Source organism: Podospora pseudocomata (genome assembly GCF_035222375.1).
Source record: "Podospora pseudocomata strain CBS 415.72m chromosome 1 map unlocalized CBS415.72m_1, whole genome shotgun sequence".
Classification (NCBI taxonomy): Eukaryota; Fungi; Ascomycota; class Sordariomycetes; order Sordariales; family Podosporaceae; genus Podospora; species Podospora pseudocomata.
The window spans coordinates 2,390,617-2,413,405 of record NW_026946363.1 but is presented as its reverse complement, the minus strand read 5'-3'; the positions used below and the strand labels follow the sequence as shown (position 1 = coordinate 2,413,405).

The window sequence follows — 22,789 nt, the reverse complement described above, 5'->3', positions numbered from 1 at the left end:
AGCCAATTCTTATCGTTATCGGATATTTTCCTAGCGCGTTCTTGAGCCACACTTCCAATCGGCAACGCGCCGCCGGTGGTGTCGAGCTTCGAGAGCAACCGCAAACCTTCCAAGCGCACTCCACAGTCCTTCACACTCTTCCTTTTCCTTTATTGTTAGGAAAATCACGATCGCCTTACCTGTCATCAAACTCGATCGCGACAGCGTTTTCCATCCGATTCTACCAAAGAAACCCGATTAACAACAGGCAATTCCTCCATCATGTCCGACTCGGAGGATATTGTCGACCTCCCCGAGGAGGGTGGTGACGATCTCTTTGGAGACGAGGGGGACGAGGTGATGTCGGATCAGGGCAATGTGCTTAGCGATCGCGACCTGGAATCGGACAGAGAGGATGACCGCGACCGCATCGAAGATGAGGACGATTACCCGCGTGAGGATAGAGACTCTCACCACCTGGCCGAATCGATCCCCCTCTACCGGCATCGAATCCCAAAATCAAAAGACAACACGGTAAGAATGGGTCTCTGTATCAATGGCTCCAATGCATCACTAATAGTTCCCACCAACAGCTTCACAACCTCAAAGTACCAAACTTCCTCAAGTTCAACCCAATGGAATACAAACCCGACGAGTGGCAGCCCTCCAAGTGGGAGCTCAACAATGCCAATTCCGAAAACCCCATCCCATCAATCATGTGGCGCCGCGATCCCAAGACGGGGAAGCTTAAGAGCAATGCCAACATTCACAGATGGAGCGATGGTTCCACGACCCTCCAGATCGGGGACGATCACTACGAGATCACATCCAACTCACTCGTCGGACCGCCTAATGAGCCGTATCAAGACGTTAAGGATGCACATGAATACGCGGCAGCTGCCCATCTAACGACCAATTCCTTGTTAATCGTCGGTCACTACACCGAGCAATACTCCATCAAGCCTCCCGAGGAACTCCAGGATGCCGCCTTCGACCGCCTGGTGGCAGGTCTTAATATGAACAAGAAGGAGAGCACCACCAGTAGGCTCATCGCCACCAACGAGGACCCCGAGCGCAAGAAGAGAGAGGCCGAGCTCGCCGAGAAGGAACGGGCAAAGAACCAGCGCCGTCGGGAGACAGCGGCTGCGCGCTCTGAGGGAGCAGGGAGTCGGTACAAGGGTGGGGCTCTTTCCATTGGTGACTTGGAGGGTAGGCGTGGAGTGGGAGGATCCAGGAAACGTGGTGCGCCGGGCGGAGCCAAGAAGAAGCATCGCCGTCCTGAATATGATTCTGACGATGATCTTCCCAGCGGGGCGCGCCGCACGGACAACTACGACATGGACGACGGGTTTTTGGTCGGTAGTGACGAAGATGATGATGTCGTCGAGGATGACGAGGAGGAGGATATTCTGGATGATGAGGATGAGGATGAGAGGCCGAGGGCGAAGAGGCAGAGGACGGCTGACCCGGAGGAGGATGCTGATGGGGATGGTGATGACGACGCCCCGGCTGCTTCTCATCGCCGCAGAAGGCGGGTTGTTAATGATGATGATGACGAATAGGAGCAGCAGTCTGAGAGGCCCGTCGAGGAGAAGAAGGAGCGCCGTGACACCCCCGAGGAGGAAGACGTACCAGAGGACTAGAAGCCCGAAAGGCCCAAAAGGTCCAAAAAGCCTGCTGACACGAAAAAGGGGGCCTTTGACAAAATCAGAAAGAAGCAGCAGGAAAAGGAGGCTAAACAGAAGCGAGAGGAAGAATCAGAGGAGGAGCCGGAAGATTTACCAGAGGACTAGAAGCCCGAAAGGCCCAAGAGGCCCAAAAAGCCTGCTGACACGAAAAAGGGGGCTTTTGACAAAATCAGAAAGAAGCAGCAGGAGAAGGAGGCTAAAACAGAAGTGGGAGGAGGAATCAGAGTATGAACAAGAGCTTGAGGGGCCCCTCCTTTGTCAATAAGGGCGGCGTCGAGCGAAAAATAAAACAAAAATATGGCAGCACAGTGATAGGAGGAGTCAAGATTCCGGCTGTCAGGGCTCCTTGGAAACCGGGACAGGGGAATCACTAGGACTTTTTCAGAGACGGGAGCATTGGTTCATAGGTATATGTTTTGGGGTAGGTGTGTCTTGAGGTTTCGCTTTATGGCGAAAACAAAAATGATATCATGTTTTCTTGTTACAAAAAAAAAAAGGGTATAGAACGGTCGCTTGCTTTTCCCCGGCTCTGTAATATATGTAGTTTTTTGTGATCATGTCCCCAAATGCCATTATATCAGTCAGCTGCTAGTAATAATTTGGTGTTCCTGTCCTGTATTCCCCTTGTGTGCCGGGGAAGGCGCCCGCCATGGAGGAATCTACAGCTGTTTCCTCGTCTGAACTGGGGTAGTTCCCATATTCATCTGACCTGTCTGGGGGCGCTCTCATCGCCTCCAAAACGTTTGGTTCAAGCAGCGGTGGCTGGAAGGGCTTGACAGTATGGATTTCTCGACCGGTAGGCATTTGCGCCAACAGTGGGCCGATGGGTGGGATGGGTTGTGTCATGATCTTTTTTGAAAGTTGTTAGCCATATATTTGCAATGATCCCTTCGCCCAGCAAACAACGTACCGTATCATTCTGCCTCACCCACTTCCCCTCCAACATCTCAATCACCCTTCTTTCCTCTAACCTCCCCGCATCCGCGCCCCAATCCAGCCCCTTTTCAATCTTTTTATCCTCCCTCCTTTCTGTCCACTCCTTTTTGAGCCCCTTCATCAACGACGACTTTGCCTTCTCCCCACTACTAGAGGAGCCGTGTTTCCCTTCCCGCTCCACACCCAACTCCTTCAACCCAGCCCACAACCACCCTATCCCTTTCCCCTGCTCCCCTCCCAGCTCAGCATCAATCCCGAAAAACCGACAGGCTTTCGCCCTGGCCGTCCGCCTCAGGTCATCAAGGTATTTGATAAAATCAGCATTGATCTTGTGGCTGTTCACCAGCGCATAAGCCTGGCTAGCGTGCTCCGCAGCAGCAAGACAGAGCCGAGCAAAGAGGTGGGCGCGGACTTTGGGAATGTCGGGGGATTTGTACATCCACTCCGTGTCATTCTCGTTGCGCTGCTGGAGGACGATGGCAGGGTAAGGGTCGTCTTTTAGGACGGCTAGCAGTGTTGCTTCGGCTAGGGCGAGGGATCGAAGCGCGCGGATGGTGGGGGGGGATATGTCGTTCGACGGGGGAGGCGAGGAAAGAGATTCGGAGCGGGTGGATAGGTAGTCGTATATGGAGGCTGCGTCGAGGAGGGATTTGGTCGCGGAGGAAATGGCGGTTTGGCGCTGGGTGGTTCCAACGGGGGCGGTGGTGGTTAGGTAGAGGGGGTGGAGGTGGAGGCGGGATTGGAGGGTGAGGGCTGCGGCGAGGGTGGTGAGGGTGAAGAAGAGGTCGTATTCGAGGGAGGTGATTTTCAGGCGGGGGGGCTCACGGCCGGGGATGGGGGGGAGGGAGGAGAGGGTTGGTCGCCATTGGATTTGGGGGGCGGTGAGGAGCGTTACGGTTATTTCTTCGGGGTGGTGGTGGGAGGGGTGGGGGGTGAGGCCGGCGTCGAGGGCGAAGAGGTAGGGGAGGTAGGAGTGGAAGGAGGAGATGAGGGAGGAGAGGGCGGGGGATTGGGAATGGGGGGGCAAGCGTTTGAACTTTTTGAGGGTGTCGCGGACCACGCCGCGGTGGGTGCTGGCGTTGAGGGGGAGGGAGGGGTGGGATTCGCAGGTGAAGGAGGAGGAGAAGGAGAAGGAGGAGGTGGTGGGGAGGGTGAAGGGGTAAGGCATTTTGGTTAGAGACGTTGCATACATAGAGAATAGAACATCACCAACTCAGTTGTGAAGCTTCACGATAGGCGCGACGAGGGGTTCATCGGGGGAGGGGCAGCTCTTTTCAGGGGTGACATCACAGGTCACGGGCAGCTGCTGGCGGACCGTGTCGCTGGGCGCAAACGGACCCCTGTCGACCGGAAATTGGAGCTTTCCCCAAGAAACCCCACGGGCAGCTCCCCTGTCAAGTGGAGCACCTGGCACGAATTGGAGCTCCACAGCACATGACAGATTGCTGTCAGCGGCACCAAAAAGTTCCAGAGACGCGCACTTGGACTTCTTTTCTTGTTGAAATCACCACAGACTCGGCGATCATGGCAGGACACACGCCATCACCTCACAAGCCAAGGCGAAAGGCCAAAGGAGCTGGCGGGCCCAGCAACCTCGGCCACTCGATCTCTGTCGAATCCTCAGGACGCGCCCCATCGTTCCCCCTCGCAGCTTTCTTCTGGCCTGCCAGGGGCTCTGCGTCGCAATGGGAGATACTCCCCATAATCTTGATGGTCGTTGGTCTTTTTAGGTGGGCGGCTAGTCTTTGGGGGTATTCTGGTATAGTTCGCTGTTCAGTTTCTGAAATGTTGTGCGAAGACTGACGTTTACATAGGCTTCCAGAAACCACCCATGTTCGGCGACTACGAGGCACAGAGGCACTGGATGGAAATTACAACACACCTACCCATCACGCAATGGTACTTTCACGATTTGCAATGGTGGGGTCTCGATTACCCACCATTGACGGCCTACCACAGCTGGCTCTGCGGCAAGATCGGTTCGCTCATTGATCCTTCGTGGTTCGCCCTCTACAAGTCCCGCGGTGTACATGATCCGAATCTGAAGATATTCATGAGGGGGACTGTGATGGTGTCTGAATACCTGATCTACATCCCCGCCGTCGTCATCTTCGTCCGTCGTTTCAGCAGGCTAAGCGGCGTTACGAGCTGGTCGGCTTCGATTTCTCTCGCCGCCATCCTCATGCAACCGGGGAACATCCTGATCGATCATATCCACTTTCAGTACAATACCGTTATGCTTGGATTTGTGGTGGCGAGTATGTCGAGCATGCTTGCTGGTCGATACTTGTGGTCTGCGGTTTTCTTCGTTGCTGCTCTTGGGTTCAAGCAGATGGCGCTCTACTACGCTTTCCCGGTGTTTGCATTTCTTCTTGGGAGCTGCTTCTCTCCCAAGATCAACGTGTTGCGGTTCATCAGGATTGCGCTGGTTACGGTTATTGCTTTCGCTATTCTGCTTTTGCCTTTCGTCCTCGGTGCCTACAAGGAGTGGAAGCAGGGCATTCGGTCAAAGCCAGCACCACTACCATTGTTCCAGGGATTGGCAGCTTATCTTGACCCCAAGGCGTTTTACTACCCTATCGTGGAGCAGCTCGTTCAGATGGTCCACCGGGTCTTTCCCTTTGCCCGCGGTTTGTTTGAGGACAAGGTTGCCAACTTTTGGTGTGCTTTGAACGTGGTAGTCAAGATCAAGCACCTTCCGGCCGAGTTGCTTCAGCGCATGTCGTTGATTGCGACCCTCGCTTCCATCATTCCACCCAACCTGATCCTTCTGGTCCGGCCGAGAAAGGATCTCCTCCCTCTGGCCTTCGCAACAACCGCTTGGGGTTTTTTCCTGTTCAGCTATCAGGTTCACGAAAAGAGCGTCTTGCTTCCGTTGGCACCAATGACACTATTGCTGGCGGGAAGCCAGGGACTGAGCAAGGAAATCAGGGCCTGGGTTGGTTTCGCCAACATTCTGGGCTGCTGGACCATGTTCCCTCTTTTGCAGAGGGTCGACTTGCGCGTGCCATACGCTGTACTGACGCTGCTCTGGGCCTACCTTCTTGGATTACCGCCAACTTCGCTCAGCGTCTACACTCTGGACGGTCAAGCCTCTTTCAAGAAGATCGTCACGGCTTTGATTCATGGAGCCTTCTACCTGGCCATGGCATTGTGGCATGTGCTCGAACTTAACTTACAGCCGCCTTCGGACAAGCCAGACTTGTGGGTTGTGGCTAACGTAGGTGTAGGAGCTGCTGGCTTCGCCCTGTGCTATCTATGGTGCTTTAGCAGACTGGTGTTGCAGAGTGACATTTTGCCCCAGGCCTTGGCGGGCAAGAGGAGCAAGGCCAAAACAAACTAGATCAGCACTAGTGAAGTGTCGACGATTTCTTGAATATGTGGACGGCCGTCACCGATGGTTTGATATACATATCTCGATGTCGAAAAGCTCGGGAAACAAATATCCCTCACAACCAATCGGGACGCGTTGTTCACCAACTGTCAGCGGAAGGATCCCCATCGCTCTTCGGCCATTCACCGTGGCAGGGTTGAGGCTTCAACAACCCGGAGCATGGAATATGCCACGACAGCGACTCAATTGGTAAGTCGCACTTTGTCTCCGGATCCCTCTTCGACATGTGGAGGCTCAGACCTTGGCGTTGGGGGAACAGTATCCAAAAGCGGGGATGGCGCAAGGGATCCAGACTGGCGGATTTCACCACGACGCTAGCCAAAAGTCCTTGCCAGCGCTGCTCCCGACAGCTGTTGCTGCTTTGGCCATGAGATGGTTGGTGGACGGGACGGGACGATGAGAGCAAAATATCCATACTCCAACAATATTGTGGTTAGCTATCATGCTGAGATTGGGTATTAATTTGGCACAATCTCCTTGTTCGAAGCACAAGCGAAATAGATGAACCATCCTATCTGACGGCGCAGGAAGGGCAATTCCTACGGGCACAAGCCACAGGCAGGACCAACAGTTCGGTTAGGCGATGATATTCACCGCAGGATGACATGATGGTCAACCGCCCCCAGTCCAACATCAGCCGGCTTCGAATATCCGTGGCATGTACAATGCGATACACATAGACAATCAAACGATATGTCCAATATTCCCAAATACCGTCTCGATGTATTGAGTGTGAAGCAACTGCCGGCCTCTGTATCTTCTTGAGGGTTCCTTTAAAGTTTACAGGGTTCCCAGGGCTGAGGATGGGATTCGCAGAGCTATCCCCAACATGGTAAGAGCCAGACCATGGCAACGATTGGACCAGCTTCAAGTGGGGAAGGTCGTGATGTTTCCGACCAATCGTGGATTTCCTCGAGCATCTCGCGGCCCTATGTGCGGATCCGTATCGGCTGATGGGCTCTTGGCAAGTTGGCAGCTCCACTGGATCTGTCGTCCCTCCTTGGCGGCCATCAAGTGGGCAGGACTTTTCTGCTGACGTTTTTTTTTTGTTCTTTTGGTTTTACCTGCCTTTTTGGGACAATATGGTGGTGAAACTGCGAGCTGGAAGACTGCAGACGTCAAGCCACGGATTTGAAAGAGCCGTTTGAGGTTACTCGGAGGTTCTTCGCCTTTGGTTCTGTGGGACAGAAGAGAGAATAGACGAAACAGTTAAGATTTGGGGATGGGGTTCCAACGAGTGTTGGTAGCCTTTTTGTGTCTTTATTTGTTTATTTTTGTCGGGCCATGAAGAGGGCCCCTTGGCAGGAAGGCATCTCACTATCTTGGCTGCTGCTTCTGCTGCTGCTCACAACAGGCACGTCAGATTTTGGGCTTGCGTCGAATCTCGAAAGAGACAGTAGGAAATGGGGGGATTCCAGCCAAGGCTATGCTGATGTTGCTATTCCGCCACATCAGTCTAGACCCCTTTTTGTGATGATTCTTTGTGACTGTTTAGTCACCACGTTTTCTTGTCTTCCACTTGGCGCGGGACAGGGGCAGCAGCCGTGATCCGACTTTTTAAGCCTCTTTGTCTGTGTGGGTGATGGCGACACCCGATTTGATGTGGTTGTATCTGTGGTGGTGGTTTGTTCATAATGGTCGGCTGCCCCAAATCTAGGAGGTTTGTGGTCCACTGCCGTGATTTGGTTCTGCATCTTGACTTTACCGAGCACATACTCTCAGCTCCCTGCGAGTGAGGACAAGGCTCGCTCGCCAGCAATCGAGAGACCCCGGTGCCGACATCCTTGCCACCAGGACAGACAGACTCACTGCACACCCCCCCTCTTCTTCTTCTTCTTCTCTCCCCACCTTGATCTTGCTACGCCTTTCGACGAGTGGGAAGATAGCCCACACCCACACCCACACCCACACCCACACCACCACCCACCCACCGCTGTTTGTGGCTTCAAACGCGCAGCAGTCCGCAGTTGAGGAGGGAAACCTTTTAAGGGAGAAGCCCCCTCCCGTTTTACCCGCGGTTGTTTACCGGCTCTGGTTTTGCTCTTTTCTTGCAACACGGAGAGTTCCATATACCTGGTGTTCATACACCAGTATATATCAGCATACAAGATGGTTTTTTTACATACTCTCAGCCTTTTGGCTGCGTTCTCAACCACAGCAATGGCTCAGTTGACCTATTTGAGCACATCATCAGTCGTCCCAACCCCGACACCAACAGCTTCCGATCTGTCTTCGTCTTCAACCCCCCCAGCAACAAGAACAATAGCTGTCGGTCTTGAGGGGCACGCCTTTACACCAAAGGAAACAACTGCCAATGTTGGGGATATCATCAGTCCGTTCCCCCTCTCCCTTCTTCAAACAATATACTAACGCTGTTATCTCTGCAGAGTTCAACTTCTACCCCGGCGGCCACCGCGTCTCCCGAGCAGAATTCGGCTTCCCGTGCATACCCTACGAATACGTAAACGGAAACACGGAAGGGTTCTGGACGGGGGTGTTTAATCCGCAGGCTATTCTCAATCCGGTATGTTTCACCCCTCCCCTCTACATCCCCCATCTTGTCCTAACCCCCTTTTTGTATAGCCCCCCTCCTACGAAGTCCGCGTAAACGACACCCTCCCCATATTCTTCTACTGCGCCGCTCCAAACTCTTGCACCGACTGGCAGATGATCGGAGTCATAAACCCGAATTCCACGGCCACGTTTGACGCCCAGCTTGCTTTGGCCAGTCAGGCTAAGCTCCAGTTGGAGCCGGGGGAGCCGTTTCCTACTGAGAGTGCTAAGATTGGTCCGACGGCGAGTCCTGTTCCTAGTGGCGATAACGACAACGAGAATGGGGGAGGGGGGCTGGCGCCGGGAGCGATAGCGGGGATTGCGATTGGGGCTGCGGCGGTTGTGGTACTGGCGGCCGTGTTACTGTACTTGTGTGGGAGGAGGGGTGGGTTTGATAAGGCTTATCGGAAGAGCTTTGCTGGGGCGGGGAGGGGGAATAGTATGGCTGAGGCTGCTAGTTATAATCCGAAGAGTCCGGGGGGGGGTGGTACCGTTCCTGGGTTTGGTGATGGGGGGGGTTATGGGCAGTTTGGACAACATGGGAGTCCGGTTGTCGGTGGAGGGGGAGGATACCATGCTGGGATGGGGAGCAGCCCGCCGGGGAGTGCGCACCCGGGTTATGTCAGTCAGCAGCATACGGGGTTTAGTGAGGGGAGTAATGGGCTTGGGCATCGGTGAGTATTTCTCTCGAGTGTTGATGTGGTGAGAGACGGGTTGGTTGCTAACAAGGAGATGTAGTTCTGCGCATGCGAGTCCGCAGCCGGGGTATCTACCTCCTTTTGGATATACACCACCGCCGCCGCCGCCGGTGCCGATGCAGGCGCCTGCTGAGTTGGATAGTGGCGGTGGCCAGGGGGTGACGGGGAGCCCGCCGCCGAGGTATCCTGAGGGGGATACTTGGGGGAGGAAGTAAGAATGTGTTTTTTTTTCATTTTTTTTTTTTTTTTTTTTTTGCTTGGTATATAATCTTGGGTAGGTGGGTAGATACCACTGGAAGGGAAAGGTGGGGACTGAGACATGGGTTTGGCGTCCTTGGTTATGATTTTATGCTAGGGGCTTGGATGTAAATTCCAGGTGTTTGGTTACTACATGCTTGATACACCGTGATGACTCTCGAGTCTTCGAATTACATGAGTTCAAATTTACACGACCATCACATCGTTGGATGAGCTGCTTGAGCTGTAAAATATGAGGCAAGCCGAATGGGCCGTCAAAGATGCTGACCCCTGACGAGCGAGCTATTCTCATCTCGTGACGATGAGGTACATTGACGAAACAAATTGAGATGAAGCCCGTACCTTGCAATCCGACCCGGCTGTTGGCCCAAGCCAGTGGGATGCGGGAGGCAAACGAGGTGGGATGTGGGAGGAGGGTCGCTGATCAGGCCTTTGCGAGGTTGTATCTGGGATGGCAGAGCCCAGCACTGCCGAGCGTACATCAGCTGGGAGTGTGCGTATCTGGATGTCTAGTTGCGTGATCATATAAGTGCCAATACGGCACATTTACCCTCCAGAAGATGGAAATAGCCGCGCTGAATCGCTTATTGATCTTCTCAAACCAGAAATCTGGGGAGTTTGGCCAAAGTGGAGCAAGGGAGGGGGGGGGGCTATTTCTGGGGATGTGTGTGTAAGCAAGCACTGCAAGTCTATCAGGCTATTTAGGTGGGATTTTGGTTATTCAGCTAGTAACTAACGGTTGTACCTGAGCTTTTAATCAAGAGCTCTTGGCTTTCGCTAGCATACACCTAACTTGAGAGGTGAGTACGTAACCTGTTTAGATGTGTTCGCTGAAGACACAGGAGCACGATGATTTGCATATGTAAAGTTGACGGGCGAACGGGCTCGCCTCTCTCCCACTTTTCACATCACGGGTGAGGCGTTTTTATTCTGTCTTTCTGATGGAGGTGAGGTGTGTGTACTGGACTTCCCCCACTCCCATCTCGGCCTTCCTAAACGGGACTTTGGTGTGGTAGTCTTACCCTCTGGTTGGCTACAGATTATTTTGGGGGTCAAGTCAGACCTCGTTTCAACGGCGTGGTAAGCCTGATGTTCTTGTTTCCCGACGGAATTCAGTCCCGGTAGCTGTGTGGTCATGGCACAATCATGTTTCGTTTCTATTAGACTATGTGGCCAACACTTGATATGGGCGCTTATTCTTGAAGGATGATCTGGTGTATAAGTTGGGCATATTGTCTGGACTGTGGTTCGTGTTACTTTGATCTCTTTTTGGTCTGTTTCACTGACATCAGATCTTGCCTCCCTCCTGGCAGGTCATCAAGTTGGCAGGATTTGTCGGCGATTGTCTTGAAGATCACGCGTGGAAAGTTGAGCTGCTTCCTTTGCGCGGCTTCGCCGTTGCCACATGGGAGACAAGGAGAGGTCAAGGGACTCGGTCCGATGAGGGGAAAAGATACCGGTGGCTCGGGGCGGCCTGTTCGGTAGTAGATGTTTCATGTTACTTGGCAGAAGCCCGGGTCTCTGTGCTGGGTCGTTGAAGATTTTGATCTTTGACAAGAAAGGGAGGGGCCAATCAGTGTTGACTGCTTGTCAAAAAAGATAAAGCCTCGACCCAAACCCGAACACAATGACAGGATTTGACTAGTCCTTCTCTCTGTGAGTAAGCTTCTACGCTCAGGCTTGCCGTCGCTTGTAGTTCAATTTGCTCTTTTCTCTTATGAAAAGTTTTCTGCGAAACAAAAACGATCAGCATAGAAGAACACAATGAAATGTTGCTCTTTGTCTTGACCGAGGTCAAAGCCAGCCGCTTGAGCACGTCTCTGAGACTCGCAACCAGTTGATTGAGGGAAGTGTCCAGACAGGTCAGCAACCAATTCTCAAGGAATATTATAGAATGGATATGGTGGCTGGAGATGCAGTTTATCTAGAGCAACAGCGCTAGGTAGCCGGTACCCAGGAACGGACCCGAGCTATACCCTCCGAAGAAGGCCGGAAACGGTGGGCCGACCCGAGGTCTCCGCCCGGAAGGATACCTACCCTTTACTGCACCTCCCCCGCATCACCTGCGGGCTTTGGAGCAATGGATCCATACTTAGCCGTCCGCCCAGGACACATACGGCGGAAGTGTGGCCAGATAAACTGCTACTCGGAAGTGGCAGGTACTCAATCCATTTGATAGCATCACGTCTTGGGAGTGAGTGAGTGCCTTGAGGAATGTGTGAGTTGAAGCTGTCCGATAGAATCGATGACGTCCATCTTTGCTGGGTGCCCGAAGCTGCGGGTTCCGAACAGATGCCTAGCTCCGTTTGATACAATTAGCATTCTCTCGGAGAGTTGAAATAAACCCACAGAAGAATAAAAGAAACAAGCGTACTGGTCGAGGCGGTGGTTTCTTTCGGCCTCGGGTGTTTTGTTCGATCTGGCCACTGGCGAAACAACTCCTGGAGCGGGGCTGGGGAGGTAGCTCCTGTTAGAGGGTACCTGAAGCCTAGCGTTCAGCACGGCTCAGGGATGAACCGTCGACTTGTAGCGGCTAAGCCCGGGGTACGGCCCCACTACGCCTCCCACCCACGATCCTCGCCCTTTCCTTGCGGCGGCCGTGGGTTGACGTTTGGTTAAGGACACAGTTGTAGATAGACCCATCCGAGCTCAGAACCTCAAAATCTCACCACTCCAACAAACCAACCCCAGCACAAGCGTCTCGCTCGCAACACCCGGTAGTGAATTAGCTTGCCGTGATCCTTCCTCTTCTGCCTGGGCGCACTCTTCATCTTTTCCATATCCCCGTCTTCCCTGTCGCCCAAGCCGACATCCACCCGAAGCTGCACACGAAAGCTAATCCCAGCGGACCCCTCCTTAAATCCAAAGGTGTTCCCGTCACAACTTCACCTTCGCAACAACCGGATTGTTACCAGCAGGACTGCGATCGCCTGACCCGACCATTATTCCCAGTAACCCCCGCCGACACGGTCTCAATGGCGCAATTGCGAGGACAGGGCAGCTACGGCATCGGCGCGCCGGCGCCCTTTGGCGGAGACATCGATCAGAGGGTGGAACAGAGTCCTCTGGACACCATCCGCCAGCAGACCAGCAAGATTGAGGATCTTTTGGATACCCTCAGCGAGCCTATCAAGCCGTATGTCGCAGTCAATTGCTACTCCGGATATGGAGGGCTTCTCCCGTCGGGTCTGGGCTTGATCGCTAACCTCGGTCCTGAATAGCTTCCTTCCCGCCATTGGCCGCTTCCTCATTGTCGTGACCTTTATTGAAGACGCTCTCAGAATAATAACACAATGGAGCGACCAGCTTCTTTACCTCCATGACTACCGTCACAGTACGTGGCTCTAGGGAACTCTTGTGCAATGCGCTTCGCGACAATAGGACTGACACCCTTGTCTTTTAGTTCCCTCCGGTCTCACCCACCTCTTCCTGATCGCCAACGTTATCGTCATGGCCATCTGCTCAACCCTCGTTATCATCCGCCGGCATTCCGAGTATGCCGTCTGCGGTCTTATGGGTGTAGTTGTCACGCAGGCTCTCGGGTACGGTCTCATCTTTGACCTCAACTTCTTCCTGCGTAACCTGTCGGTCATGGGTGGTCTCCTGATGGTTCTCTCCGACTCGTGGGTGCGCAAGACCAAGGCCTTTGCCGGACTTCCCCAGCTCGAGGAGAAGGACCGCAAGATGTACTTCCAGCTCGCCGGTCGTGTTCTGCTCATCTTCCTCTTCATCGGCTTCGTTTTCTCTGGCGAGTGGTCCGTTCTCCGCATCATTGTCAGCTTGTTGGGCCTGGCCGCCTGCGTGATGGTTGTTGTTGGTTTCAAGGCCAAGTTCAGCGCCACCTTGTTGGTCGTCATTCTCAGCGTGTTCAACGTGATTGTGAACAACTTCTGGACTGTGAGTTTTTCTCCGAGTCAGCAAAAAATGCCAGTCGCTAACCCCATTGAACAGCTCCACGAGCACCACCCCCACAAGGACTTCGCCAAGTACGATTTCTTCCAGATTCTCTCCATTGTCGGTGGTCTCCTCCTGCTGGTCAACAGCGGCCCCGGCCAGTTCAGCATCGACGAGAAGAAGAAGGTGTACTAGATACATTGCGAAATGTCTTGTCATTGAAATTACACTGCGTGATTCATTGCATCTCTCGCATACAAAACAACAAATTATGAGAACACAGCGCACACAGGATACCAAAAAGAGGAAGAGATGAACTGGCCCAAGGATGGTGTTAAGGACGGGGGGAAGGACAAGCAAAGGGAACCGAGAGGAGGGCGTCAAGTTGGTCAAAGCTAGGGCAGATGCAAATGGCCAGGCAAATCATGTTACCGGCGTAGCTTCATCCATCATTTTTATCTATTATCCGGTTTCTCTTCTCATTTGAGGGTTGTTGACATGTAGAAAATTCTTGATGGTTTTAGGAACAGCAAACATGTGTTTTCGTAGGTTGGTGTCAATTTTGAGTTGTTAGTTGACGTGGTTGAAATTCAAATGTTTCTATTCACCTGAATAATGCAAAAGAGAGCGACACATATAAAAGCTCACCAACTACTGGCCAGGTAGCTGATTACGAAAAACCTGTTTACGTCGGTTTTTAAACACTCTGTTTTTTGACACTCTGGTGTGTCATAGTCCTCATATTGCCGCATATTCTCCGCTTGGTTCTTGTGGATCATGAAACGGTTCACAAGGTGAAGAAGAAGAATTGTGCTGCAACAGAGACTCGAATCCTAAGCTTTTGGCAGCTTAATATACGTCCGTGACCCCCCCAAAGTGCGCTGCGGACAAATCACCAGTATTTTGGGTTAGGAATTGGTTGGGGTATGAGGGGGGGGGGGGTGGTTGTTGTGATGGGTGGCTGCTTTGGGGTTAGTTTGGGGTGAGGAGATGCAGTTAAAAAAAGAAGGGAGGCATAAGGTACGACCCCCAACCAGCAGCAAAAACCACAGAAAAGCTCGCTGCCCACAGAACCTATCTGCAAAGGCCAGCCACGAAAAAAAAACGCCCTCTTGGGATTTTTATAATGTTCATAATCATCAGAAACTCGTTATCAGACCCTTCTTCTACCGTAATCTGCAGCGGATGAGATGATTATATCTTTTGTTCGAAACTGTGTTCCAACCTGCGAGGTTCTCCCCCGCAAACACTGTAAGTCAGCCAAGGACGCGCTTAACGACTGCGACGAGCCGTGTTCTGCCTTGACGAGGTGCGAAAGAGAGAACAAGGAAAATGGGGTTAGGAAGGGTGGGGTGGAAGAGTGGAGGGCCGGATGGCGAATGGTCAAGGACAGGAGTGAGTGGTGGTTGGCTGGTGTGTATGGAGTTGTGGCTGTTGGTATCTGATAAACAAAGACTACGGTATATTATTATACAGTAACTCCCAATGGGTAAAAAGCAAACATCCTGTCCGGAACGCCTTCAAGTTCGTTGAGCACCACAGCACCTGCCCAGCAGGGAGCCCCCTGCTTTAATGTCTCCCGTGCATCCCAGTCCTCCATCCTAAACAGTCTTTGTGATATCAACATGTTGAATCCAACTGTAAACACAGCGTTGTCCTGTAGTCCACCGTATTTGTCATCTCGTGGCTCGTTTTGCCCCCCTTGATCCACCCAAGTAATCTTCTAGCCTGTTGCCTCCATGTTGAAGCCATCCTCGAGATAGTCGGTCGACATTGCGGCCCTCTAACCTCTTGCCTTTCCCCCTCCTTCCCATATCAATCAACCACCCCCCCACCCACCTAAGGAATAATCAACTCCTCCATACTCCTCTTAGCAATATCAATAATCCTCAAACAAGTCGGCTGCTCCCCCCCCACCTCCCCATCCCCCAACTTTACATACCCCCTCATCCTCCCCACCACCCCCCGTTCGACCAACTCATCCATCAACCTATGCCTCCTCCTCGACCTCTCCTCCATCATCCCAATAATATCCTTCAACCCCAACATCCTCACATCCCTACACTCCACATTCTGCACCCCATAAACATCAATCTTGAGCAGTGCCCTAACCGTCAACCTCCACAATCCCGCCTCCATCACCCTCCCCTCCAGCTTCTCCGCCGCCCCGCACTGGTAAGGCTCCTGCTCGGCCAACGTCCCCCACAAACCCCCATACTCGGAAAGCGTAAACACAATCTTCCGCCTTTCCCTGTCAGCAGCAGCAGCCTCCTGATCAACCATTGTCAATATCCTCATGTACGCGTTCGAGAGGGATGGAAGCAGAGCCCCGAGCATCATGAGCGACTGAAGCGACACCATCGGCGGCTTGGCCAACGTGCCCGGGTTATCCGGGTTGAACAAGGGGACGTCGCTGCAGACTTTGCAGAGGATGGAGTCGTGAGCTGTTCGGGAGGCCGCTCGGGTGATGCGCATGGCGCGGGAGATGGATTTGGGGAGGACTTTTACTGATTCCATTGCTAGGTACAGCGAGGCTAGGCAGCTGCATGTTGGGGGGTCGTTGGAATGAGGGTCGGCGCTGGGGGAGGAGGAGGATGAGGAAGAGCTCCCTCCCGGGGAAAGACTGGGGATGGAACAATCGTCGGGGATGGTGGGGATGTTGTTGGGGATGGAGAAGATTTCGGCGACGTCTTCTTGGGAGATCTCGGGTGCTTGGCTGGTGGGGGGTTGTTGGCAGACGGAAGAATTGAAGTCGATCTGTCCGAGGTCGGTGCCGAAGGCGAAGAACTGTCCTGGGGGCTCGGATACGGGGGTTTTGTTGATGGGCTCGATGGGGGGTAATGGGTTGAGGTGTTGTGGGAGGGGGTCGGTGGGGAGATACTGGTTGGGTGGGAATTGAGTGGAGGGGTCGATGATGTCTATGAAGTTGAGGTCGGCGTTGCTCATGTCGAGGAAGGAGAAGTCGAGATCCATGGCGAGGGTTGGGTCGAACTCTGGAAGTGCAAAGTCGTCGGGGTTGAAAGGTGGAATAGGGGTGATGTTCGCCGGGAGGGCTGGGAGGGCTGGTGCAGTCTCTGCGGTAACGACATTTGGCTTGTCTTTCTGAGCATTGGTTTCAGTGTTTTCAATTGCGTCAATCTTAACATGTGCTCGTTTTCTCGGCCTTCCCATGGGTTTCTGAGGCGAGTAGACGCATTTGATGCCTTCGCGCTTGCATCGAGCGCATCCATCGATTTCTTTGGAACAGGCGAGTTTTCGGCCTCCTGTAGAGAGTCAGAAGACTATCCTCAAAGCAAGATCATCAAGGGCGGCATACGGCATTCGTCGCAGGCACGACGCTTTGGCTGTTCGCCGGCCTTGCGGGCAGTGTTTGTGCTCATCTTTGTGGCTCCCAGAGTGTCGCTTATAGATATGTATCGACAGATGGTTGATTGATAATTAAGTTGACAACTTGCTCGTTCTAGAAGTCAGACGCGAACCGTCGGACGGTAGGTTGCAAAGTTTAAGATGGCGGTCAACGTAAGTAAGCATAAACAAAAAGGACGGGTTGGTTGGGATATCAGCTGAAGGGCAACATGGCCTGTTTGTCCGAATCCACGTAACCGAGGGGTACCTATAAAGGATTCGTACCACAAGCCTCCCCGCGTAGGATCGTCCAAATGCGTCTCATAAGTTCCGTGAAAGTAAAACGGCTCAATCGTGCTCCCGCAGGTCATTGGAGGGGAGGCCTATCTTGCAGTCATATACATAAAGGGAGCCGCACTTTGAGTGTATCATTTGTCAGCACTCGCCTTTTGGCTATCAAGGTTCACATGTAACTCACGCTGCTTTAACTGGGATCTTTTTCACTGTCCGTAGTCAGTGGGAGTACGGCTGATTGCTCGTTCGAATGCATATCCTGGCATGTTTGGTGATTGGCGCGGGCGCGAAAACACATGCCCCAAGTGTATGACTTGGGGCCGAAACATTTCATCTCGAGTTCAACATTCGAGTCCCTTCGAGATGCAGTCGAGAAGTTCAGATGAGGTGGGGTTTCAGTTTCTCAAGAGCTCACTCAAGACTTGTCCCAGACAGGCTAGTGCATCACGTTAGCTTCTCGGCACAAAAGCGGTGAGCGAGCTGGGCCCCGCCAAAACTCCAAAGATTGGCAGAAATCCGCTAAAAAAAAAGATTGTCCATGGAAATTTTGGGGCCATCGGCTGCAGCGCGACAGTAACCAGTCCAGACATCCTAACCCGTCAATTTCAGCACAATGAAGTCAAAACCGGTAGAAAAGAAGCGCAAGGCGAGGGACGAGGAATCCGACTCGGAGTCTGACGACGAGCTCGCAAATGGTCTTTTCGACGGTGTTTTGGAGGCCAGCGAAGATGAAGAGGACTACATTCCGTCCGACGAAATCGACGATGTCGACAGCGAAAGCGAGGTCAGCGAAGGTAGCGAGGACGCCGAGGAGGAGGAGGAAGAGGGAGATGACGATGCGCTCTTGAGCGACGACATTCCGTCAGATGATGAAATGGGGAAGCTCAGCAAGGATGCCGAGGAACTTGAAATTACGGAACCGGGCGTTGACCCAAAGCCAAAGCACCAAGAGGAGGAAGACCGCAATTACAAAGTTGTGAAGGACGCCAATGGTGGAGAGAGATATGTCTACGAGTACGTAGAAAAGCAGCAACCTAGGGAATGCGAAATGGAGGGCTAATACGGGGGCGTCAACAGTGAAATCGACCCAGTCTACGATTCCGACGATTCAGATGCCCAAGGCCCCGTTAACACGATAGGAAACATCCCCCTCAGCTTCTACGACAGCTACCCACACATCGGCTACGACATCAATGGCAAGAAAATTATGCGCCCAGCCACTGGCGATGCGCTGCAAAGTCTTCTCGATACCATTGAGGTCCCCAAGGGCTGGACTGGTTTGACCGACGTCAACACCGGAAACCCGCTCAATCTTACACAGGAGGAGCTGGAGCTGGTCCGTCGTGTCCGGCATGGTCTTGTTCCTGACGAGGGTTATGACCCATATCCCGATACCGTCGAATGGTTTACTTCCAAGCAAGAAACGATGCGTAAGAAAACGCCTGTCAATTGGTGAAACTGAATCATAGCTAACCTCAAAACAGCCCTCAGCGCGGCCCCCGAACCCAAGAGGCGCTTCTTGCCATCCAAGAACGAGGCTAAGCAGGTGATGAAATTGGTCCGCGCCATTCGCGAAGGCAGAATCCTTCCTTACAAGCCTCCTGAGGAGCGTGAAAGAGAGGAGGAAGAGAAGGAGGAGGTTCAGTTCGATCTTTGGCAAGATGAGGAGCCAGCGGCACCAAATCCTATGCACATTCCTGCGCCTAAGCTCCCACCTCCTGGCTATGAAATGAGTTACAATCCTCCTGAGGAGTACTTGCCGTAAGTGACGGTCAGATTCGTTGTTCCCAAGCAAACAGACTAATAGTTTCACAGAACAAAGGAAGAACGCGAAGAGTGGGAGAAGACTGACCCTGAGGACCGCGAGAAGGAGTTCCTCCCTCAAAAGTTCAACTCTCTTCGCAAGGTACCTGCGTGGGGCACTTTGGTCAAGGAGAGATTCGAACGGTGCATGGACCTTTATCTTGCTCCCCGTGTGCGGAAAAACAGGCTCAACATTGACCCGAACTCGCTTCTTCCCAAGCTTCCCTCGCCTGCTGAGTTGAAGCCATTCCCTACCGTTGTCCAGACCATCTTCCGCGGCCACGAGGGCACGGTAAGAAGTGTCGCGATTGACCCTGTAAGTTTTCCTCTAATTATACGTGGGCACAGATGACAAAATGCTGACCACCAACAGACCGGTGTGGCTTTGGCTACAGGCGGCAGTGACGGCACTGTGCGCGTATGGGAGTTGTTGACCGGTCGACAAGTATGGTCTGTGAAGTTGAGCAGTGAAGACCCAGTCTATACCGTCCGCTGGAGACCAACCAAGGATGCCTTTGTCCTTGCTGCTTCTGCGGGTGAGGATGTCTTCTTGATGGTTCCGCCACATTCGAGCGTCACGCCTACACTTGACCAGGCAAGCCGTGATGTTCTCGCTGCTGGCTTCGGCTACGCAACCAACGGTCAACAACCAGCCACAGCTCCCGGTAAGGAGCCTGCTGGCAAGTGGGCCAGACCTGGCACCAAGCTTGAAGACGCAGGTGTTCTTGTCAGGGTCACAGTCAGGTCTGCTGTCAAGGTCATTACCTGGCACAGAAGAGGCGATCACTTTGCGACAGTGTCCCCCGAGGGCCAGCGCAGCTCTGTGGCGATTCACACCTTGTCCAAGCACCTTACCCAGATTCCTTTCCGGAAACTCCACGGTCTTGCACAGACTGTGGTGTTCCACCCGCTGAAGCCACTCTTCTTCGTTGCGACGATGCGCACAGTGCGGTGCTATGATCTTCAGAAGGTGGAGCTGGTCAAGATTGTCCAGCCTGGTGCTAAATGGTATGCTGTCCAACGTCCAACTGATAGAGGAGACTCGCTAACGAATTTACAGGATCTCGTCACTTGACATTCACTCTGGCGGCGATCACTTGATTGTCGGCAGTTACGATAGGCGGTTGCTCTGGCACGACCTTGACTTGTCCAACCGGCCACACAAGACAATGAGATTCCATCCAAAGGCCATCCGCGCCGTGCGGTTCCACAAGGGTGGACTTCCGTTGTTCGCAGACGCCAGTGACGACGGCACGTTGCAGATCTTTTATGGCAAGGTGCCCAATGACCAGCTTGAAAGCCCTACAATCGTGCCAGTCAAGCAACTCAAGGGTCACAAGGTTGTCAACCAAGTGGGTGTCGTGGATATCGACTGGCACCCGAGAGAACCGTGGTGTGTGTCTGCCGGAGCGGATGGAACGGCGAGGTTGTGGATGTAATGTCGCTGGGGAGTCTGGATTGGTTCTGGGGAAGGGGGGCGCGGGTCAGGAGACACTTGTTGTACAGAAGTAGTGCACGCCTGCCTGGGAGCGGAGTTTTTGGGGCTATAAAAGGTCTTGAGAGTTAAATACCATTATATCTATTTGTATTTACCATTGGCAGGAAAGCGTTGTAATGCGACCCTGCATATCTGGTCCTATCATGTGTTGGGCCATGTGTCAATCGTTGGGCCGCTGGTGGTATGGGGTATAAGGTGACGGATCCCTGTTGTGGGCTTTCGAAGCATCGAAAGCATCCTAGTTAACATTGGACTGCATACCGTAAGCATCCATCTCCATACATTTTCACACCACTTTGAGTCTGACGTGTGCCTCGATGGTGCATAATAGTATTTGGAAAGCTATATAAGCCGGACATCTCGGGTCTTCGCGGACCTTCGGTGCATATGTAAGTTTGTGCTTCTCCGCCTCCCTCCCCTCATTACTTTTTGTCACTCAGTGTGCCCTACTGTCCCACCCTAACCCATAGCTTCATCTCCACCGACATTCAATTTAACTTCCTCAACCTTAACTTGACCACTCTCTCTCTCTCTCTCTCTCTGGGTTCCTAAACAATACTCGACACCCCATTCCTGAACCTCTCAAACAACCTCAAATCGACCGCCTCGGCCATGGCCTTGTACCCCGTCGGGTTCAAGTGAAGGTAATCCCCCGTGTCATACTCTGGTCTCAGCCGCGTCTCATTCTTCGGATCCCTCACCGCCTTGTCAAAGTCAATCACCGCGTCGAACCTCCCGCTGGTCCTAATCCACCTATTCACCCTCACCCTCTGCTCCTCCCTCCTCGGTTCCCCATACGCCTGGCCCGGCCCGCTCATGGGCGTGATCGTCGCCCCAAATACGGCAATCCCACGCCCGTGAAGCCGGGTGATGATCTGCTCATAAGCTTGAATGAGACGATCCCCTGTCTTGACTAGGTCGCCTTCGGCAGCGGTGCCAAGGTCGTTGACGCCCTCGAAAAGAACAACGTATTTTACTCCGTTGTGAGCGAGGACGTCCCTTGCTATCCGGCCCAGCGCGTTGGGTCCGAGCCCGTCGGCTAGGACCCTGTTGCCTCCGGCGGCTTGGTTGATGACGCTCATTCCTGAACCGCCGCGACGTTGGGATTCGAGCCGGCGGAGGAGTTGGTCGGGCCAACGGTCGTTGCCGTTTGTGGTTGAGCCGCGGCCGTCGGTGATGCTGTCGCCGATGATGACTAGGCTCCCGTGAGTTCTTTTCTTGTCTACCCAGCCTTCGACCGCGGAGAGGATGAACCACCGGTCTACCCTCACCGCCTCGGATGGCAAGTCGACTGCTTTGGTGTGGTCGCCGTTGATGAACCAGCTGCTTGTTCGGCTGCCTGGGTGGCCGGAGATTCGCTTGCCTTGCTGGCCTTGCTGGATGTAGATTGTGACGGCGAGGTTGGTCTCGGCTTTGACATTGAGGTTTCTGATGGGGTCCGAGATGGCGATGGCGCCGTTGGGGATGGTGAAGGATTTGCTTCCGCCCGAGAAGGTGACCTGGCGGAGGGTTCTGGGCTGGATGGAGGGGGAGCCGGCCGTGCCGTTGAGGGGGAGGGCGATGGTGACGGCGGAGATGTGGAGATCGGCAGAGGGGCCGCCGAATTCGTTGGAGAGGGAGAGGCGGATGTGGGGGGCGGGTTGGGTGAGGTGGATGGTTTGGCGGATGGTGGTGTTGGTGTAGATGGAGTCCTCGCCGGTCTGGAACAGGGGATGGGTCAGCAAGAATCTCTCGATACAAGAAGAAAGGTATGTTTGATGTGGAAAAGGAACTTACAAACGGCGCAGGCGGCAGATTATGCGGTTCTACCTCCTGAGGCATCGAAGCCCAGAGATCGACCCATTGACTGCCATCATCATGGCCCTGAACAACACCGGCGAGAGCGAGGCCGAGGCCGAGGAGGAAACCCCGGAGAATTGCCATTTTGACGACAACGACGAGGCGAATAGGAAATGCGAGCCTACCTGCCCTTCCATCTCGACGACACACCGACCTACCCTACCTCACCGATCTACTTATACACCACTACAGCAACAAGATGCAGGAACAACACCACCCCCATCGGAACGGCAACAGTAGTATCCATCGGGACGACACCACGAGTTGACCGTGACGGTAATATATCAGGCTAAACCGGCTTTACCCAAGGAGTTGCCATTCGGAATTTGGCTTTTCTTTTTCATGGGCTTTAAACGTCTTAGCACGATGGAGCACCGCGGGAGAACACCGTTGGCGAATGCTACCCTATCACCACATCATCCTACCATCCCCGCATCCACAAAACCGACCCGGGACCCGGGAACATCGGTGGAGAACTGGAGTTGTGGAAAAAACAAGTGTGTTTTTTTCTTTGGGGGGGGGGGGGAGAATTGGAGAACGGCAAGGTTGCGTGAGTGGGTGACCAGTCGTTGACCTATAACTACTTCGTACACCAGCATCACCACACCCA

At 53.4% G+C, this 22,789-nt stretch overlaps 8 protein-coding genes across 8 annotated transcripts; 5 read left to right on the top strand and 3 right to left on the bottom strand.

The window, feature by feature from the left end:
* The first annotated feature begins 171 nt into the window (after positions 1–171).
* Positions 172–2,097, top strand: QC762_109710 (uncharacterized protein). The gene is made up of 2 exons (XM_062885394.1): positions 172–513; positions 573–2,097. Exons 1-2 carry the CDS (start codon positions 262–264, stop codon positions 1,539–1,541), a joined length of 1,221 nt encoding a protein of 406 aa, XP_062748354.1. The 5' UTR covers positions 172–261; the 3' UTR covers positions 1,542–2,097.
* On the bottom strand, positions 2,064–3,918 carry PALC1 (pH-response regulator protein palC). Its single transcript, XM_062885393.1, has 2 exons — positions 2,578–3,918; positions 2,064–2,516 (listed from the first exon to the last, which is right to left on the bottom strand). Exons 1-2 carry the CDS (start codon positions 3,793–3,795, stop codon positions 2,256–2,258), a joined length of 1,479 nt encoding a protein of 492 aa, XP_062748353.1. The 5' UTR covers positions 3,796–3,918; the 3' UTR covers positions 2,064–2,255.
* Positions 3,858–5,946, top strand: ALG6 (Glucosyltransferase-like protein; the record flags this gene model as incomplete). The annotated part of the gene is made up of 2 exons (XM_062885392.1): positions 3,858–4,362; positions 4,418–5,946. Exons 1-2 carry the CDS (start codon positions 4,038–4,040, stop codon positions 5,944–5,946), a joined length of 1,854 nt encoding a protein of 617 aa, XP_062748352.1. The 5' UTR covers positions 3,858–4,037.
* A 2,160-nt stretch (positions 5,947–8,106) lies between these two features.
* On the top strand, positions 8,107–9,711 carry QC762_109685 (uncharacterized protein; the record flags this gene model as incomplete). Its single annotated transcript, XM_062885391.1, has 4 exons — positions 8,107–8,329; positions 8,385–8,521; positions 8,581–9,224; positions 9,289–9,711. The coding sequence occupies 4 exons, from the start codon at positions 8,107–8,109 to the stop codon at positions 9,461–9,463; spliced, it is 1,179 nt and encodes a 392-aa protein (XP_062748351.1). The 3' UTR covers positions 9,464–9,711.
* Positions 9,712–12,069: 2,358 nt separating this feature from the next.
* ERV29 (ER-derived vesicles protein erv29) lies at positions 12,070–13,931 on the top strand. The gene is made up of 4 exons (XM_062885390.1): positions 12,070–12,642; positions 12,728–12,840; positions 12,910–13,403; positions 13,458–13,931. The coding sequence occupies exons 1-4, from the start codon at positions 12,482–12,484 to the stop codon at positions 13,593–13,595; spliced, it is 906 nt and encodes a 301-aa protein (XP_062748350.1). The 5' UTR covers positions 12,070–12,481; the 3' UTR covers positions 13,596–13,931.
* A 1,299-nt stretch (positions 13,932–15,230) lies between these two features.
* QC762_109670 (uncharacterized protein) lies at positions 15,231–17,427 on the bottom strand. Its single transcript, XM_062885389.1, has 4 exons — positions 17,224–17,427; positions 16,717–17,162; positions 15,363–16,663; positions 15,231–15,302 (listed from the first exon to the last, which is right to left on the bottom strand). The coding sequence occupies exons 2-4, from the start codon at positions 16,778–16,780 to the stop codon at positions 15,240–15,242; spliced, it is 1,428 nt and encodes a 475-aa protein (XP_062748349.1). The 5' UTR covers positions 16,781–17,162; positions 17,224–17,427; the 3' UTR covers positions 15,231–15,239.
* Positions 17,280–20,437, top strand: ERB1 (Ribosome biogenesis protein erb1). Its single transcript, XM_062885388.1, has 6 exons — positions 17,280–18,053; positions 18,117–18,469; positions 18,524–18,800; positions 18,855–19,158; positions 19,216–19,850; positions 19,903–20,437. Exons 1-6 carry the CDS (start codon positions 17,653–17,655, stop codon positions 20,279–20,281), a joined length of 2,349 nt encoding a protein of 782 aa, XP_062748348.1. The 5' UTR covers positions 17,280–17,652; the 3' UTR covers positions 20,282–20,437.
* Positions 20,428–22,688, bottom strand: QC762_109650 (uncharacterized protein). The gene is made up of 2 exons (XM_062885387.1): positions 22,117–22,688; positions 20,428–22,040 (listed from the first exon to the last, which is right to left on the bottom strand). Exons 1-2 carry the CDS (start codon positions 22,261–22,263, stop codon positions 20,889–20,891), a joined length of 1,299 nt encoding a protein of 432 aa, XP_062748347.1. The 5' UTR covers positions 22,264–22,688; the 3' UTR covers positions 20,428–20,888.
* Positions 22,689–22,789: the final 101 nt, after the last annotated feature.

Excerpts from the sequence above, each read along its gene's own strand:
- QC762_109710 (XM_062885394.1), top strand. The coding sequence starts at position 262 with ATGTCCGACTCGGAGGATATTGTCGACCTCCCCGAGGAGGGTGGTGAC. Across the intron at positions 514-572 it reads CAAAATCAAAAGACAACACG|CTTCACAACCTCAAAGTACC; the intron begins GTAAGAATGGGT and ends TCCCACCAACAG.
- PALC1 (XM_062885393.1), bottom strand. The coding sequence starts at position 3,795 with ATGTATGCAACGTCTCTAACCAAAATGCCTTACCCCTTCACCCTCCCC. Across the intron at positions 2,517-2,577 it reads GGGTGAGGCAGAATGATACG|ATCATGACACAACCCATCCC; the intron begins GTACGTTGTTTG and ends CTTTCAAAAAAG.
- ERV29 (XM_062885390.1), top strand. The coding sequence starts at position 12,482 with ATGGCGCAATTGCGAGGACAGGGCAGCTACGGCATCGGCGCGCCGGCG. Across the intron at positions 12,841-12,909 it reads CCTCCATGACTACCGTCACA|TTCCCTCCGGTCTCACCCAC; the intron begins GTACGTGGCTCT and ends CTTGTCTTTTAG. Across the intron at positions 13,404-13,457 it reads TTGTGAACAACTTCTGGACT|CTCCACGAGCACCACCCCCA; the intron begins GTGAGTTTTTCT and ends CCCATTGAACAG.
- QC762_109670 (XM_062885389.1), bottom strand. The coding sequence starts at position 16,780 with ATGAGCACAAACACTGCCCGCAAGGCCGGCGAACAGCCAAAGCGTCGT. Across the intron at positions 16,664-16,716 it reads TCGTGCCTGCGACGAATGCC|GAGGCCGAAAACTCGCCTGT; the intron begins GTATGCCGCCCT and ends GACTCTCTACAG. Across the intron at positions 15,303-15,362 it reads ATGAGTTGGTCGAACGGGGG|CCGACTTGTTTGAGGATTAT; the intron begins GTGGTGGGGAGG and ends GGGGGGGAGCAG.
- ERB1 (XM_062885388.1), top strand. The coding sequence starts at position 17,653 with ATGAAGTCAAAACCGGTAGAAAAGAAGCGCAAGGCGAGGGACGAGGAA. Across the intron at positions 18,054-18,116 it reads GGAGAGAGATATGTCTACGA|TGAAATCGACCCAGTCTACG; the intron begins GTACGTAGAAAA and ends GGGCGTCAACAG. Across the intron at positions 18,801-18,854 it reads CCTCCTGAGGAGTACTTGCC|AACAAAGGAAGAACGCGAAG; the intron begins GTAAGTGACGGT and ends ATAGTTTCACAG.
- QC762_109650 (XM_062885387.1), bottom strand. The coding sequence starts at position 22,263 with ATGGCAATTCTCCGGGGTTTCCTCCTCGGCCTCGGCCTCGCTCTCGCC. Across the intron at positions 22,041-22,116 it reads ATCTGCCGCCTGCGCCGTTT|ACCGGCGAGGACTCCATCTA; the intron begins GTAAGTTCCTTT and ends CCCCTGTTCCAG.